This window comes from Tiliqua scincoides, chromosome 5 (genome assembly GCF_035046505.1).
Source record: "Tiliqua scincoides isolate rTilSci1 chromosome 5, rTilSci1.hap2, whole genome shotgun sequence".
NCBI lineage: Eukaryota > Metazoa > Chordata > Lepidosauria > Squamata > Scincidae > Tiliqua > Tiliqua scincoides.
The window spans coordinates 3813652-3829288 of NC_089825.1; the positions used below are offsets into that span (position 1 = coordinate 3813652).

The following is a 15637-nucleotide window of genomic DNA, read 5'->3' on the forward strand; positions in this document are numbered from 1 at the left end:
TGGTTCCAGACCCTCACCTGCCTAATGGCCCTCCTCAGAAACTGCTCCAGTTTATTAATGTTCTCCTTAAAACATGGTGGCTAAAACTGGATTCAGTATTCCAAGTGAAGTCTGACTAGTGCAGAGTTGAGTGGAACTATTAGCTGTTGTGGTCTGGACTCTGTGCCCCCGCTAAGGCAGCCCAGCAATGCATTCACTTTTTTTGCAGCCTCATTACCCTGCTGGCTGCAGGATGTAGGTGTTTTTTGAGCACAAATTGAACATTGCTTTCACATGTCCTGTTTCCGAGTCAGATCTCTTTTTATCCAGTGCCTCTGGTTTTTTTGTTTTGTTTGTTTGGGTTTGTTTGTTTGTTATATGCAGGACTCTCCGTTTATCTCCATTGAACTTCGTCTTGTGGTATGGGTGCAGTGCTGGAACCTGTCAAGAACACTTTGAACCTTAATTTGGTCTTCCAGGGTGTTAGCCTCTCAGCTTTGTGTCACCTGCAGATTTGATAAGCATCCCCTCTAGTCCCTCATCCAGGTCATTTATAAAAATTTTGATCAGCATAGGACCCAAACAGAGCCCTGTAGCATTCCACTCAAGATACCTCCCTCCAGATTGACAAAGAGCCATTTGATAGAACTCGCTGAGAACCTAACAGTAGTACCCTCTACCCCACGTGTCTCCATGGTATTCTCTAGGATATTGTGGGTGACTGTCATACACTTTGTTCAAGTTTAGGTATGCTATGTTCACAGCGTTTCCACATTCTACAAGATTAGGCACTCTATCAGAGAAGGAGATGAACTTAGTTGGGCACAAGTTGTTCTTGACAAACTCATGCTGGTTCCTAGAAACCACTCCATAATTTTCCAAGTGTTCGCAGACATGCTGCTTGATAATCTGTTCCAGGATCTTATGTCAGGCTGACTGGTCTGGAGTTTCCTAGACTTCCTTTTTCCTTAATGACAAGGGTGACATTTCTTGCCTCCTTTTCTCAGGCACCTCGCTCGTTCTCCAGGAGTTCTCAGTGATTACAGGCAGTGGCTCCAAGATCACACCTGCCAGTACCTTCGTTGATATGGGTTGTAGTTCATTTGGTCCTGGTTTTCTTTTGGTTGATGACTAAACCTATTTAACATGCATACAGACTCCAGGCTACTGTCAGTTTAGTTTGGGGAGAGTGTCACCTTCCTTGGTGAAAGACATGACTTTAACTTTAATTGTCTTAAATGTGTTGCTTAGGCCTAATGTGAAAGAGAAACCCTCTGCTGAAATCATTTTCTTCCACCTCCTCTCAGTATCCAGTAGACACTCGAGAGTCCAGGCCACGTGTGGCTGATGACATGATGAATCTCGGCAAGGAGACAGGTGCCATCAGCGATGCCATCACTGGCAAATCCTACATCCCCATGTCAGAGTCAGAAGAAGTGCGTCTGAGCCAGAACCTCTTGGCCCTTTGGAAGCGGAGGGGCTCCGCATGGCAGGAGAGCCATCCTCTTCCTGTCGATTCCCACCGGGAAGTGATCCTCTCAGCTGTGGAGCAGAACCCTGTGGTGGTGATAGCTGGGGACACAGGTTGCGGGAAAACCACCCGCATCCCCCAGTTGGTGCTGGAACATTACATTCTGGAAGGGCACGGTGCCCAGTGTAACATGGTCATCACACAGCCTCGGCGAATCAGCGCCATCTCTGTGGCCCAGCGAGTGGCCCAGGAACTGGGCCCCAACATGAGGAAGAACGTAGGCTACCAGGTGCGACTGGAGAGCAAGCCACCCACGAGGGGGGGAGCCCTCCTGTTCTGCACGGTGGGCATCCTCCTGCGGAAACTGCAGGGCAACCCCCGCCTGGAGGGGGTCAGCCACGTCATTGTGGATGAGGTGCACGAGCGTGACGTCAACACAGACTTCCTGCTCATCCTGCTCAAGGGCGTCCAGAGGCAGAACCCCAACCTCCGCCTGATACTGATGAGTGCCACGGGAGACAACCAGGGGTTTTCTCAGTATTTTGGGGACTGTCCTGTTGTCAAGGTGCCAGGCTTCATGTATCCTGTCAAGGAGTACTACCTGGAGGAGATCGTGTCCATGTTAGGGCGCCACAGACACCGGCACTATGAGATCAAGGTGAGCACAAGGTAGCCTTATTTTCTGCATGCAGAACCTGGAAAGATCCTCTGCATCACTCTTGCTTGTGCCTTGCCTTGCAAAGCTGCCTGCTTACAGTGAGGCATTAATAATAATCATCACCAAACATCTTGTGAACTGTGGCACCACTGATGATGATAACAGGTCATTCGCTATTTCTTTGAACTGTTGCAGCTGGCAGGCTGCTGTCTCTTTACCCATCCTAGATGCCATCAAATGACAGCCCTGGTCCACCTCTGTTCCTGGAGGGTGCCATTTGGCTCCAGTTAGTTACACAGACAAAGCGGAGGGGGGGGAATATGACAAGTATCCATGCTCTCACATGCTCCAGTGAGGCTGAGCATTGTTCCGCTTCCCCTTTGCTCCCTTCTCCAAGTGGTCTTCCTCCCAAAATAGTTGTTGATCAGGGTCCTAGAGAGTTTGCAAACGGCAGCTAAATCACATGTTGAGAGAGTGATAAAGCTCTTGCCAGGTGGGAAGGCAGCATGAGTTCTACATAAATAAAGCACTCTACAATGGAAGCAAATTATGCTAATCTGTTTGGGTGCTGTACTTTACACAAGCTGCAGAATTCAACTTTCGTGCAGATGTGGTTTTTGCATAGAGAGGACGCAGACTTGACCTTCATTGGCAGTGGGGGTTTCAAAAAAAGGTCTGTTGGCAGAGACCTAAAAGTCCACACACACACCCACGAGTCTGTCTAATCCCTTTTCAGAGCCACCTGAGCCTGTGGCCATTGCATCTTATGAAAATGACTCCCATATGCTAATTGTGCCTTGTGCAAAAATGACTTCCTTGTCTTTGTCATGAATCTACTACCCATCAGTTTTTTGGGGTGATTCAAGTTCTAGCACTGTGTGAGAGAGAGAAGAATTTGACGCTGCCCGCTCTTCCCACACCATGCAAAGAGAAATCTGCTTTAGCACAGAAGTTTGGATTTCATGGTCCTCTGTATCCTTTGGACCTTGTTCTAATTGGCTGGAGGGTGACTGAATCCTTCCAAGGAGGAAACCCAAAAGCTAATGCTCCTTTGTCCATGTCGGAGGCTATGCTGTGCTGGAGGGCCAGTAGGCTGCCTGCTGGGCACCTCTGAAGCCTCTCCAGATGATCTGCAGAGCCCCTCCTCTTCCTCCTCTGCCACTCTTTTGATTACCACAGCCTCTGCAATGGGGAGATCCTGGCAGCTTTCCAGTCATGTCCATATCTTCCCATATCAGAGAGCATTGCCTCAGTGACTGGGTTGTCTCTTGGCAAAGAAGGGACTGGGACTCCAAGAGACGTGGACTGTCTGATGCTGCCTGTTGGGTAAGAAGCCACTTTTAAGGTCATGGCTCTCTTGCATTGAACCAGGACAGAGCAGCTGTTCCTCTTCACTCTGCCGTAGCGTTTTCCCCCTTGGTTGTTTGCAGGTGTCTCCCTGACGTCTTTTTAATTCTTGGCCTCTTGTGAGGCCAGGAATAATTTCTCATTCCTTTTGCTGTGAAACTACGTGATGGATGTTATAATAATAATATACAGTATTTATATACCGCCTTTCTTGGTCTTTATTCAAGACTTTATTCAAGGCGGTTTACATAGGCAGGCTTATTAAATCCACGCAGGGATTTTTACAAATTGAAAGAAGGTTCTTTCTTTCAAGAACCACCACATTCAAGATGTTACACTCCGATCTGGTTTAACATTCTGGCCTCCATCCTCCCACGCTCCGAACAGATGGAACAGCTCCATCTGCCAGCTTGCCAGCTGCTTCAAGGTCGCACGGTGCCAGTGGCCTCGAACTGGCGACCTTGTGGATGTTAATCTTCAGGCAAATGGAGGCTCTACCCTCTAGACCAGACCTCCTGCCCAATGTTTTTTTTTTTGTGAAAAGTGCTGCAGTATATAAATACCATTCCGTTGATTGGATGCTGCTGGAAGCATTCTTCTATCAGAGTCCTTCTCCAAGCACCAGAGTGGGTCCTCCCTGCAGGGGGCTTGGTTTCCTGCCACTTACTCAAATGCTTATTCTGCCTACTTTCTCCCTCAGCAATCAGATGACGAATGCGTCCTCGACCTGGAGTTGATAACTGACCTTGTTGTACAGATCGATGCCCACGGAGAGCCAGGTAGGTGGGAAGGGTGATCTGCCACTGCAACTTCCAGCCCTCCATCGTAGTCTGGGCTGGTCTGTGATCTGGACTGACTGTTTTCCAGACTCCTTGTTCGCCAAGGTGAGGGCCAGACTTCCTCCGTTCCCCATTTTAGCTTAGGATGAATTGACCCTCGTAAGTGCCAGTCCAAGTCATAAAGTCTGAGCAGAGAGTAGGCATTTGGTTGATCCTTTGGAAAAAATAAAATATAAATTCATTTGCATGATTATAGAATTGACTTTCCTTGTAGCAGAAATAAAAATAACCTTAGCACGGAAGATGCATGGGGGGAGCGATTGACACTAGGTACTTGCAGGCTGACCTGACCATAAACAGGGACCTATCTGGGGGGGGAGGGGTGTACCCTACACCTTACAATTAAAGATTGCAGCACATAAAGCACAGCTAGGGTAGTCGAGCACTGCTTCCCACCCCCTTCCTGCACCACCAGAGACCCTCTGAAATCTTGGGCATTATTGGAGTCTACAGCAGGGGTGTCCAGAGTTTTTGGCAGGAGGGCCACATCATCTCTCTGACACTGCGTTGGGGGCCGGGGGGAAAAAGAATTAATTTACATTTAAAATTTGAATAAATTTACATAAATGAATATATTAAAGATGAACTTATATGACTGAATGAAGGTCTTGCAATAGATCAAGGCCTATAAAAGGCCTTGTACAAAGCAAGGCTGGCCTTTCCTTCACTGCCACTGCAGCATCACAGATGTAAAACAGCAAGCAGTGGAGGGAGCCTTTATCCCACAGCTCATGCAAGGCGTCAAACAGTTGCTCTCACACTGAGAGCAGTTGTGTCGGACCAGTGTGGGCTCCAACAAATCTCCGGAGGGCCAGAGGCTCATTGGAGACTGGGGGCTCCCTGAGGGCCGCACTGAGAGGCCTTGAGGGCCGCAAGTGGCCCCAGGGCCGGTGTTTGGGCACCTCTGGTCTAGAGCATAAGCAAGAAGCTGTTGTCACTTGATACCTGCCACCTTGCTGAAGCTGAGTAGGTTTTGGTCAGACCAGTGTCTGGATGGGAGACTGCCTAGCACCCCATGTGTATTCCCTTGAGCTCCCTAAAAGACAGTTAGGGTACAGATGTCACAGAAAAGTGTGTCTTCTGACCTTGCTTGTTGCAGGCGGAATCCTCTGCTTTCTCCCGGGCTGGCAGGAAATCAAAGGAGTACAACAGCGCCTCCTAGAGTCGCTTGGAGCTCACAACAGCCGCTACCTTGTCTTACCAGGTGAGCAGGGCATCCCCTACTTTCTGTGTGGGTGGGGGCCAGCACTAGGGAAGGAGGGCATGTAGTGGTCAACCCTACTGTCCCAAGGCAGACCTGGAGCTTAATGATGTTCTTGTTGGAGGGAGTGGGGGAGAGATAATGAGCGTTGCTTCTCCCCTCCTCTTTCCTCATCCCCCAATAGTCCATTCCAACATCCCAATGATGGACCAGCAAAGCATCTTCCCACGGCCTCCTCCTGGTGTGCGAAAGATCGTCCTGGCCACCAACATCGCTGAGACATCCATCACCATCAACGACATTGTGCACGTAGTGGACAGTGGGACCCACAAGGAGGAGCGCTATGACCTCAAGACCAAGGTGCATCCAGGGAGCTGCCCTCATGAGTGCTGAGAGATATGGCACTGTGCGGATGTGGGGGGAGCCATGTCAGGGCCTTTTGGCAACTTTGTAGTCTCAGTAGCTGAAAGCCTGTGGAAGGGAAAGAAGGAAGGGAGGTGGGGAAGGACAGGACAGGTCATGGGTAAAGTCCCCAAAGGGCTTCATTAAGCCTTCTGAGCATCTGCGTCCCTGTGTTCCACAGCCTTTAACAGGCAATTGTTTCTGCAGGGAGGGGGGAGGAAAAGTCTATAAGAACATAAGAGCCCATCTAGTCCATCTTCCTGTATCTTGCAGTGGGCCACCATGTGCCTTTGGGAGCACACAAGATCCCTCTATCCTGTTGCCACTCCCATACACCTGGCATTCTGTGGTAGCCTGCTTCTAAAACCAGGAGGTTGTGCATATCCATCAGCAACTGCCCCATTGGCCCTTCTCAGATTCATCTCTTTATTTGTTAACATAGAAATAAAAACTTATGGAATGCAGATGATGACAGTTCTTCCCTGTGAGAATTGGTGGGAGGCTTCGCTTCCCCCTTACAGTGGACTCCTAGACAAGCATGTCGTGCAGTGCCCTGGAGGGGCTTTGTGGGTGTTGGGCAAGAGCTTCCTGGGAAGCTGGGCAGGGTCTGCCCCACCTTGGGCACCACGGTGCTTTTTCTGCAGCTTGGGGTGTACTTCTGTCAAGTGCTTTTCCACACAGGCAGTTGCTGCTTCAGAAACAGGCAAGTGCAGCTTTTCCACACAGGCAGTTGCTGCTTCAGAAACAGGCAAGTGCAGCTGGGGATGGGATTGTGACTCTCTCTTTTCTCAGGTCTCCTGCCTGGAGACTGTGTGGGTGTCAAAATCCAACGTGATCCAGAGGAGAGGGCGTGCCGGCCGCTGCCAGTCAGGCTTTGCCTACCACCTCTTCCCTCGTAGCCGCCTGGACAGGATGCCCACTTTCCAGGTGCCTGAAATCCTCCGAACTCCGCTGGAGAACCTGGTGGTTCAAGCCAAGATCCACATGCCAGAGAAAACGGTAAGTGGAGGCCTTCAGTCACAGTGACTTCCCTTAATGGTGTAGTTTTTACAGCCTTGTTAAGTTTGTCTTTATAGACACTCATGGAATCATGCAGATGGCCAAATGGCTCTGGGTCATTTTGGATTTGGTGACAGCCAGGGGTGGGGAGGAGTGTTTTGAGCAGGGAGCCAAGTTGGAGGACTTAACCCCACGAGTCCTCCTTTGCTTCATTGCTCTCCCCTCCCCCATTGTTGGTGCATGAGAGGTGCAAGTGTGACCTCCAGTTAGCTTTCTTTCTTTTTTAAGAGGGTTGACCATTGTCAGTGTTTGTAAGCACAGAATAGGGCTGGTCAAGGCAGGCCTTCTGGTGTTGCACTTTTAAGGCAGTCAGATTCAGGCCAAATCTGGCCCAAGCACAGACAACCTGAACAAGTCAACCCTTGCTCTTCTGTGCTTCGCTTCACTCTGGATGTTCTTGAAGTGGACGTTCAGCATCAAAACTGTTATCTCTGGGTTCTGGTAATTGGTATACTAGAGTCTCTCATCTTGTGTTCTTTCTTGGCAGTGGGCACTGGAGCGCCCCTGCTTCCATTTTTCCCACCTTCTCACTTGGGTAAGCCATTCATATTTTTGGTCACAGGCTGTTGAATTCCTCTCCAAAGCCCTGGACAGCCCTGATATCAAAGCAGTGGACGAAGCAGTGATCCTTTTGCAGGAGATTGGTGAGTCACAGGGAGGCTGACAGATGGAGATGGTATTTGTGTTGCAGGTCTGACCAACACAGGTCAGCTGTGAGTCTAAGGAGTGTATGGGGAGAGCAGTTTCCTTCCTGTCTTTGCTAGACTCCTCTTGTATTAGTGTCTCCTTTGCTGATGTGGAGCCCCTTTCAGGTGTGCTGGACCACAGGGAGGCCTTGACCACCCTTGGCAAGCGCCTGGCTCAGATCTCCACAGACCCTCGGCTGGCCAAGGCCATCGTGCTGGCCTCCATCTACCGCTGCATCCATCCACTCTTGGTGATTGTCTCCTGCCTGACACGGGACCCCTTCAGCAGCAGCCTGCAGAACCGGACAGAAGTGGACAAGGTACAATACAGCCATGAGACAGTGGTTGGGGGAGATTCATGAATGAGTGAGGTGGGGTTTGCACTATCCAACTGGCCTTCCTCTTCCCCAGGCCAAGGCCATCCTAAGCCGAGAGAGCGGCAGTGACCACCTGGCATTTGTGCGGGCAGTGGCAGGCTGGGAGGATGTACTGCGGCGCAGAGACAGCCGTGCTCGGGACAACTACCTCCAAGATTACCTCCTGTATGCACCCAGCCTGCGCTTCATCAATGGTGAGTCACTACCACAGCTTATGCAAGGTGGGGTGGGGGGCTTGTACGTTGGCTTAGGGAGCTGAAGCCTCTGATGAAGAACCCGCTGCTTCAGAATGGGGGTGGGCATTTGCCAGTGCTTTGAGTGGGTGTAGCAAGATGTGGCTGCTGAGTTTTGGGGCAAATGAGGACCATGTGAGCCTGCAATACCCTCAGTTAAGAATATTTTGCAAATTTGGATGGTTAGAGTCAAAACACGAGAGAAACAAGAGTTCAAATGTACCAGTCAGTCCTGAAGGGTTGCTCTGGTCACTGCCTCTGGTTTCACCTGCCTTACAGGGTGGCTGTGAGAATAAATGGGGGGAGGAGAATAAATGGGTGGGATGAGGACGCAATAAACATGATGAGAGTTTTTCCTATTAAACGGGCTTTTTGCGTTGTCACTGCCAACTGTTCTTGTTCTAAGCCAGTGTTGGTTGCTTGCATATAGTGCAGAGTAGTTTAGTTTTTCTGTTGCCCAAGTCTACTCAATACTACTAATTGCAGATGGGGTGTGTGTGCGTATGTGTGTTTTGATGGGTTTGATAGTCAGCCCAGCCTTTTGGATGGTGGTTTTATGGCAGAAAGAAAGCCCTGGAGTAAGCTATGAATCTGCCTTCTGCAGAGTCAGCTCTGGGTGTGTGTAGCTCAGCGCTGCCCTCACTGGCTAGCAGCGCCTCTCTGGGGTCTTGGGCAGAGAGGGGCTTTTCCCAGCCCTGCCTAGAGGTGCTGTCTTCTGCACACAAGGCAGGTTCTTGACCCTGGCTTCATGAGCCTGCCTTTACGCTTCCCTATTAAGTTCAAATACTTTGAATCTGAAACCCCCTGAAGGTGGCAATCCAGCTAGTGAGGCAGCCAGACGGGCCATGAAGGCTTCTCCCTCAGTCTTCCAATGAAGTGCTCTTTGGTATGTAGATTGCTAATCATGGACTATCCTTCCTTCTGCCTCCACCTTCCCAGAATCCCCTGTCTAGCTAGACTGCCAAGCATGCAGGACCTCCCCTCTCTTTCCCTCCAAATGTGGCGGTCTCAACAATAAAGTCTTTCCTTCCATTGTACCCACGTGCCTTTGAAGTGATCTTAACAGAAGTCTCCTGAGCCCTGCTGGGTAAGCCAGCCACACTGTGCCACTTTTTCTCAGTTGATGTGATGCTTAGCTCTGTCTCTGCCCGCAGGCCTCGTCAAGCAGTTCTCTGAGAACCTCTACGAGGCCTTCCTGGTGCCGACCTCCTCAGACTGCCTCTTGCCGTCATCTGTATGCAACCAATACAGTGAGGAAGAGGAGCTCGTGAAGGGTGTCCTCATGGCTGGACTGTACCCCAATCTTATCCAGGTAAGGGAGCAGATAGTGCAATTTCCAAATAAAGTAGGTAGATACTGAAAATACCTTGGTGGATTTTTCTTTCAGTTGTTCAGACTGGTACACATTTGCAGTCCTCTTCCCAAATTCATCTACTGCAGCTTTCAGAGTCCTGGAATTTATTTAGATACAAAACACCCCCAACCTAATGGTACCCCCGCACTTCCCCTCTGTTATGCTGATGGGGTGTTATGTAACACCCTTCTTACAGCGGCTAGTCCCCTCTGTGATCTGTGGCATCTGACGTTTTGTTCCTTCACTTAGCGGGGCAAGAAGTCCACAGGGAGTGATGCTGCTTGCTTTAGAAGGAAACTTCCTGGGGAGCAGAACCTGGCACAACAGAGCACTGAATGACCTACTGATCAGCATGAGCACAAAATTTGGCATTGGTTACAGTTTTCAGCTTCCTGAAAATCTTGATTTACAAATCAAATTTGTAACCCATGTGGCTGTGAATCTTGTTTGTGCAATGTGCACACAGTCTCCAGGTGCCCACAGAACATTGGCTTGGTTGACTTCAGTGTATCCCAGGGAACTCTGGCAGTTCTCATGTCACACTTTGAGCTTTGGAACAAGTAGAAATCCAGGCCCTGTAATAAACATCCAGGAGAAAGTCACACCTGACTGCAGTTTCCACCTGCGTGAAGTTGAACAAAGGGCTTGTAATGGGAAAAACTTGCAGATAAATCATGATCAGGTTGGCTTGAGTCTGAGAGTGCATTTTCCAAATTGGCCACCAATCAATTATTTATACTTGCTTTGAAAAGGTACATGATATATCAGCACCTTGCTGCATAACTTCAGAAAGGTCATTGCTGCAGTCTGGGGATATTGCCATTAACCGGGGTTCCTCTAACTTTTCCAACTGAATGCAGAATGAATTTTATGTGCATCGGTACATCAAATGGAGGAGTGCATACATAAAAAAAATAAGTAAAAGCAGTTTTAAAATATATACATTACTGTTGGTATGGAATAACAAATGTTAAAGCAAGAGGTAGTAAAGGTGCATCATTAAAGGCACTTATTTAGGCAGTTATATATAACTGGAAGGGGAGGACCCATGTGTAGTTCCAGGAGAGCAAGAATCTCCTCGGAAGAGTGCAGCTGCTACTCAGGGCAGGAGAACTGATTGGCACTGAATGGTGCAGGGCTGTGGTGAAGTACAAGAGAGCTCAGTCCCATTCAGGGGTGTAGAGCCTGTTTTGCATCAGACGGTTCACCCCTGGGGGCAGCATCTGCAAGTAGAGCTGGGAAAGGCATTTCTCTTCTGGAAGCCCTGGACAGCTGCTGCCAGTCTGTGTAGGCACTCCTGCTCTAGATGAGACCTCTTGGGGTCTGACTTGTGGGGGAGGCAGCTGACTGTGGAGCTGCCTCTAGGGAGGGTCTTCCTGTTGAACTGCAGCTGCAGGAGCAAATTGAGGGAGGGTGAGAGGGGGATTCTTCTGCTGCTCCCTCTTGGGTTTACTTGGAAGGAGCCTCCTGAGGTGCAAGTCTATGAGTTGGGCTTGTTGATGATAAAGAATATCCCTGGTCCCTTCCCAGGTGAGGCAAGGCAAAGTGACCAGGCAAGGCAAGTTCAAACCCAACAGCTACACATTCCGGACCAAGGCTGGGACTGTCCTCCTGCACAAGTCTACCATCAACAGGTGAGGGGCCTGACCTGTTCCTTCCCTTACCCCACAGAGCAGATTCTGGTCCAGCTCAATGGGGAAGTCAGCACAGTTGGAGCAAAAAAGGAAGAGGGATGCACAGGAGTGTCAGGTCCTGGTGGACACCGTCCCACCTTCCTTTTTCTTGCAGAGAGGCGACCAAGCTGTACAGTCGCTGGCTGACCTACTTCATGGCGGTCAAATCTAACGGCGGGGTGTTTGTGCGCGACTCCTCGCAGGTGCACCCACTGGCTGTGCTACTCATGACGGACACAGACATTCATGTGCGGGGTGAGTGTGTCCTGCCGCCTATGAAAGGGCCACCAGCATCCTGCATGTACAAAGGCCTCATGAGCATCATCTTTGGGGCATTGTAAGAGTCACTGTTGGCAAGTGTCTTCCTCTTCACGTTCACCTGAGTCCAAGCCCTTCACATGCATGCATCTTTATACACAGCTTCCCACACAGTCTGGGGAAGATTGTCCTGAAGTGTTGGGTGGAGAACTGGGTTTTACAGAGTTTTAGACCACCTAGCTAAGCCCTTGAACCTGCTAGTGAGGGTCATAGTTATGAACTGTTACTGCCTGCTTCCCAGAAAAGGGAAACTGCCTGGTGTTGTTTGGGGTCTCCTCTTACCTACTCCTTGTTTTGCTCCCTGAAGACGATGGCTGGCGGGCAACCGTCTCTCTGGTTGACAGTGACCTCCTGGTGCTGGAAGGGGACTCCTACACCATTCGGCTTCTGCGTGACTTCCGAGTGGCACTCTCCAGGATGGTGGAGACGTGCCTTTGCTATGAGATGGCAGCTATCCCTGGAGATCTTCATCACCAGCACAGCCAACTTCTGGACATCCTAGTTGACCTTCTCAAAGGGCCTCCAGGCAGTTTTGGAGCCTAATTCCAGCAGGAGTCAAGGATCTGGACATGGGGACTTGTAATTTGTAAATTGATGTTGACAAATGTTTATTTAAATAAAGTTCTATTTATCCCTTGTGACATCCTCTCTCCCCCTGCTGGAAGATTCCTGGCATCTCTTCTGGCACTGCTGCCCCTGTCCTGTTGTGGTTTGGGACTGCACAGCAACTCCTGTCTGCAGCAACAGTGCAGGATGCAGATGAGGAAGAGTGTCCTCGCAGCCCTGGAAGAGTGTGGTGTGGATGTAGCACCCGCCATAACATGCATTTTCTGTGTATGAGGTCCTTACTGTGTGGGCTTCACGTGAACAGATGGATTGTCACCAGCCACAGAGAAATTGAGCTGACCCCAGTGTGGGATGTTGCAGATTTGTCTCCAGTTCTGGAAAAGCTGCAAAGAGCTCAGGCCCTCTTCCCGTGCACAGGAGCTAGTGTTGTGAGCAAACCCCCAAAGTCCCCTTTCCTGGCAGAGGATGCTGTGGGATTTGGACAGATAGATTTTCATCATGCATTTAAAAAAAAACAGACAAGAATCAATAGCCATCCCTAGAGAAATTAGTTGATGCAGAAGCAACCAGTTCCTGCCAGCTGTAATTCTCCCAGCTGATCTGATGGGCTCAGCATTGCTGCTCTGCTAAGCCAGGCTCAAAGGAGCACAGCTGTTTTTCCTCAGGTTGAATAAGCAGGGGCCTTGGAGAGGAGGAAAGATCCTATGCCAAGGCTTCTGGTGAAAAGCAGGGCTGGTTCCAGGGCAACCACTTTTCCCTTTTACAGGCTGTGCATGAGTTTGTCTCATCACATAGGGTGACCCATATGCCCATCATTGGCAACAGGAAGTCTTCCAGTGGTCTTGCCTCCACACTGCTGGGAGCTGGAGCATCAGTCTATCAATGAGAACAATCCCCTCTTGATCTTCTCTGTTGTATACCTTGTCAGCACCTTCAGCTTCTGTAGCCTGGCATGTCATGCTCCTGGTGTTCCACAACCACTGCCCTTGGCTCTTTTTCTGCTGCATTTGTGTTGTCCCCAGAGTCTCATGCAAAGGCCTGAGGTTTCCATATGCCCATGTTGTTCTCACCTATGTCTCAGGGGAAACAGCAGCAAGGCACTGGAGCACATGAGAAGCTCTGCTGCAGGGTGGGTTGGAGCCTGGTTCTCACAGCTGGTGTCTACCTCTCCTGTGCATTAATCCAAATGAGGATAGGAAGAGTGATCCTTTTCCTTCTCCATCCTGCTGGGTATTTCTTGCAAGCATGGCGGATCAAAACTGGGCCTCATTTTGGTGCCAGCTCTTCAGAAGAACCATTTTCAGGGCGAGCTGCAGCAGACCCTTTTCCATCTAGCTCAAGTCAGCAATCCCCACCAGGCTGTTGAGTGTGAAAGGCAGCCCTGGTTGCTTGCTATTTGGAAGCTCTTTTCCCATGAAGGGGTTGGGGGTGTGCCACACTGTCCAAGTATATCTGGCAGGCCACTTGGTGTATCTCATGTGCTTGACGCTTTGATAAGTGTTTTAATTTTTCAACCTATGTGATGAACAATAGGGGTGGGGTATTGCTCCTTTTCAGAGGGTGGGAGGAGGAAACTCAGAACGATGCTTTCCTGAAATAGTTCCAACCTGCTCTGTGGACTCATGTTGGGATAAGTCAGTGACTGTTATATGATGATGGATCTCTTTACGACTTAGCCAGAAGCTAATAAACAGGATAAATCATTCCTGACCTTGGTTCATTTTGCCCAACTGGCTCTTTGCACTTGTTCATTACTCTCCCCTTTTCTCCAGAGCAAGAAGTGCTGCAAGGTGGAGGTGCTTGGAGACTGCTGGAGAGCACGAGTGTCCTCTGAGCTGAGTTGAAAATCTAAACCAAGAAAAGCCCAAGCTGTGTAGCCTGCAAAATGAGGCCTGTTCTCAAGCTCCAGAGGACTTGTTGCCTTTGTTGTAGCAAAAGGCAATGAGCCTTCTAGTCCCGAGCAGCCTTAGAGCTTCATGGACATGCAGGAAGTGTTATCTTGAGTAGGAAGGTAGGGTTATATGTACAGACTCATGCCTGTGCATGTACATAGATGGGGAAAGAAGAAAAGTTATAAACAGTGGAAGGCAAGGGCTATGGGGGACAGTCAGTGTCTATTATGATGCTGAGTATTAGGCAAAGCAATTGCCCTGATTCTGCTAAGTTAAAGGCAGGAACAATGGTGCTCTATGAAGGTCAGAACTCTTGACCAAATAGCCATGGAATGCAAGAAATGCAGCAGGTGGCTGTTGTGGCATGCAGCTAAGTGCATGAGATAACAATGATGATGACCAGGAGCACTAATAGGTTAGAACAGAGTCTTTCTAGCTGGATTCAATCATTCAGCAGTGTGTTTAAACTTCATTCGGCTCAAATCAAATAATCAAGTTTCCTGATAAAATCCACGTTTCTCTCAAGAGTCTTCCCTCGGAATTCCTTGCTTGTAAAATCCACAACCCACAAGTCTGCAGCAGAGTGAGCTGAGAGACTGAAACCTGGTGGTTTCTGCACATTGCCATGTCAGTGCCCAGTTCTTCTTTCGCAGCAAGATTTATTTATTTAATTTTATTTATTGGTATTTAAGAAATTAATATCCTGTCTTTTCCATGCCGAAGCAAATGCTCAAGGAGGCTTACAAAGCTTTATAATAAAGTGCAAAGTATCAAAACAGGTAAAAAGAAAAACATTAAACAAGGCTTTAAAACATTAATTTTAACAGGGACTAGAAGTGAATGGCAGCCAGTGCAGCTGCTGAAGCCGTGGTCCAGCCAAGTCATATTGTCTAGCCCCTGTAACCACCCACTCCCCCACATTCTACACTAAGAGCAGTTTCCAAACTGTTTTAGAGGGTAACCCTATAGAGAGAGCACATTGCAGTAGTTCAGTCTTGAAGTTACTGAAGCAGAGGTCGCTTGAGCTGGTTCAAACTGGTTTCGTTTGGTGCAGCAGCCTAAGCTGCATGAACACACTTGTAGCAACTGCTACCACCTTGGTTTTCCAGAGAGAGCTGAGAGATTTATCTGCTCAGGGCCCAATCCTATCCAACTTTCCAACACTGATGCAGTTGCAATGGAGCCTCAAGGTAAGGGAATAAGCATTCCCTTGCCTTGAGGAGCTCTTCATGACTGCCACAGGATGCAATGCGTGGCCTGTTGGCATGGCTGCATCAGCATTGGAAAGTTGGGTAGGACTGGGCCCTTGCCCTGCACAGACAGCAGAAGGATAGTGGTGGGAGGTGAAAGCACATATTTGGTCTGGTCCTATGATGATGGTGCCTGAGTGAATCTAAGGACAGGGTTGGCATCTGGGTTAGTTGCAGGGTCTGGTCTCTGTGTGTATCACGAAACCTGCCCTTTGTCAGGCCTGCCAGCCAAGACCTACACAAGAGGGAGGTGTCATTGTCCAGAATGGGCTGTGGGATCCACCTTGTAACTGAGCCTGCAAAATCTACCCACCTGCAAGGTTCCTGTTGC

The 15637-nt window shown here is 49.3% G+C and overlaps 1 protein-coding gene across 5 annotated transcripts in view; it reads left to right on the forward strand.

Moving 5' to 3' along the window:
- Positions 1 to 12238, forward strand: part of DHX30 (DExH-box helicase 30) — a 33446-nt gene extending 21208 nt beyond the window's left edge. For all 5 annotated transcript variants that reach the window (XM_066628445.1, XM_066628446.1, XM_066628444.1 and 2 more), the window contains 12 exons: positions 1287 to 2108; positions 4156 to 4234; positions 5394 to 5498; positions 5680 to 5855; positions 6690 to 6896; positions 7519 to 7600; positions 7769 to 7962; positions 8054 to 8213; positions 9407 to 9564; positions 11137 to 11240; positions 11395 to 11534; positions 11905 to 12238. In XM_066628445.1, the coding sequence (XP_066484542.1) occupies positions 1287 to 2108; positions 4156 to 4234; positions 5394 to 5498; positions 5680 to 5855; positions 6690 to 6896; positions 7519 to 7600; positions 7769 to 7962; positions 8054 to 8213; positions 9407 to 9564; positions 11137 to 11240; positions 11395 to 11534; positions 11905 to 12140 (2463 nt within the window). In that variant the 3' untranslated portion in view covers positions 12141 to 12238. The remainder of the gene's footprint in view (positions 1 to 1286; positions 2109 to 4155; positions 4235 to 5393; positions 5499 to 5679; positions 5856 to 6689; positions 6897 to 7518; positions 7601 to 7768; positions 7963 to 8053; positions 8214 to 9406; positions 9565 to 11136; positions 11241 to 11394; positions 11535 to 11904) is intronic.
- The last annotated feature ends 3399 nt before the right edge of the window (positions 12239 to 15637 follow it).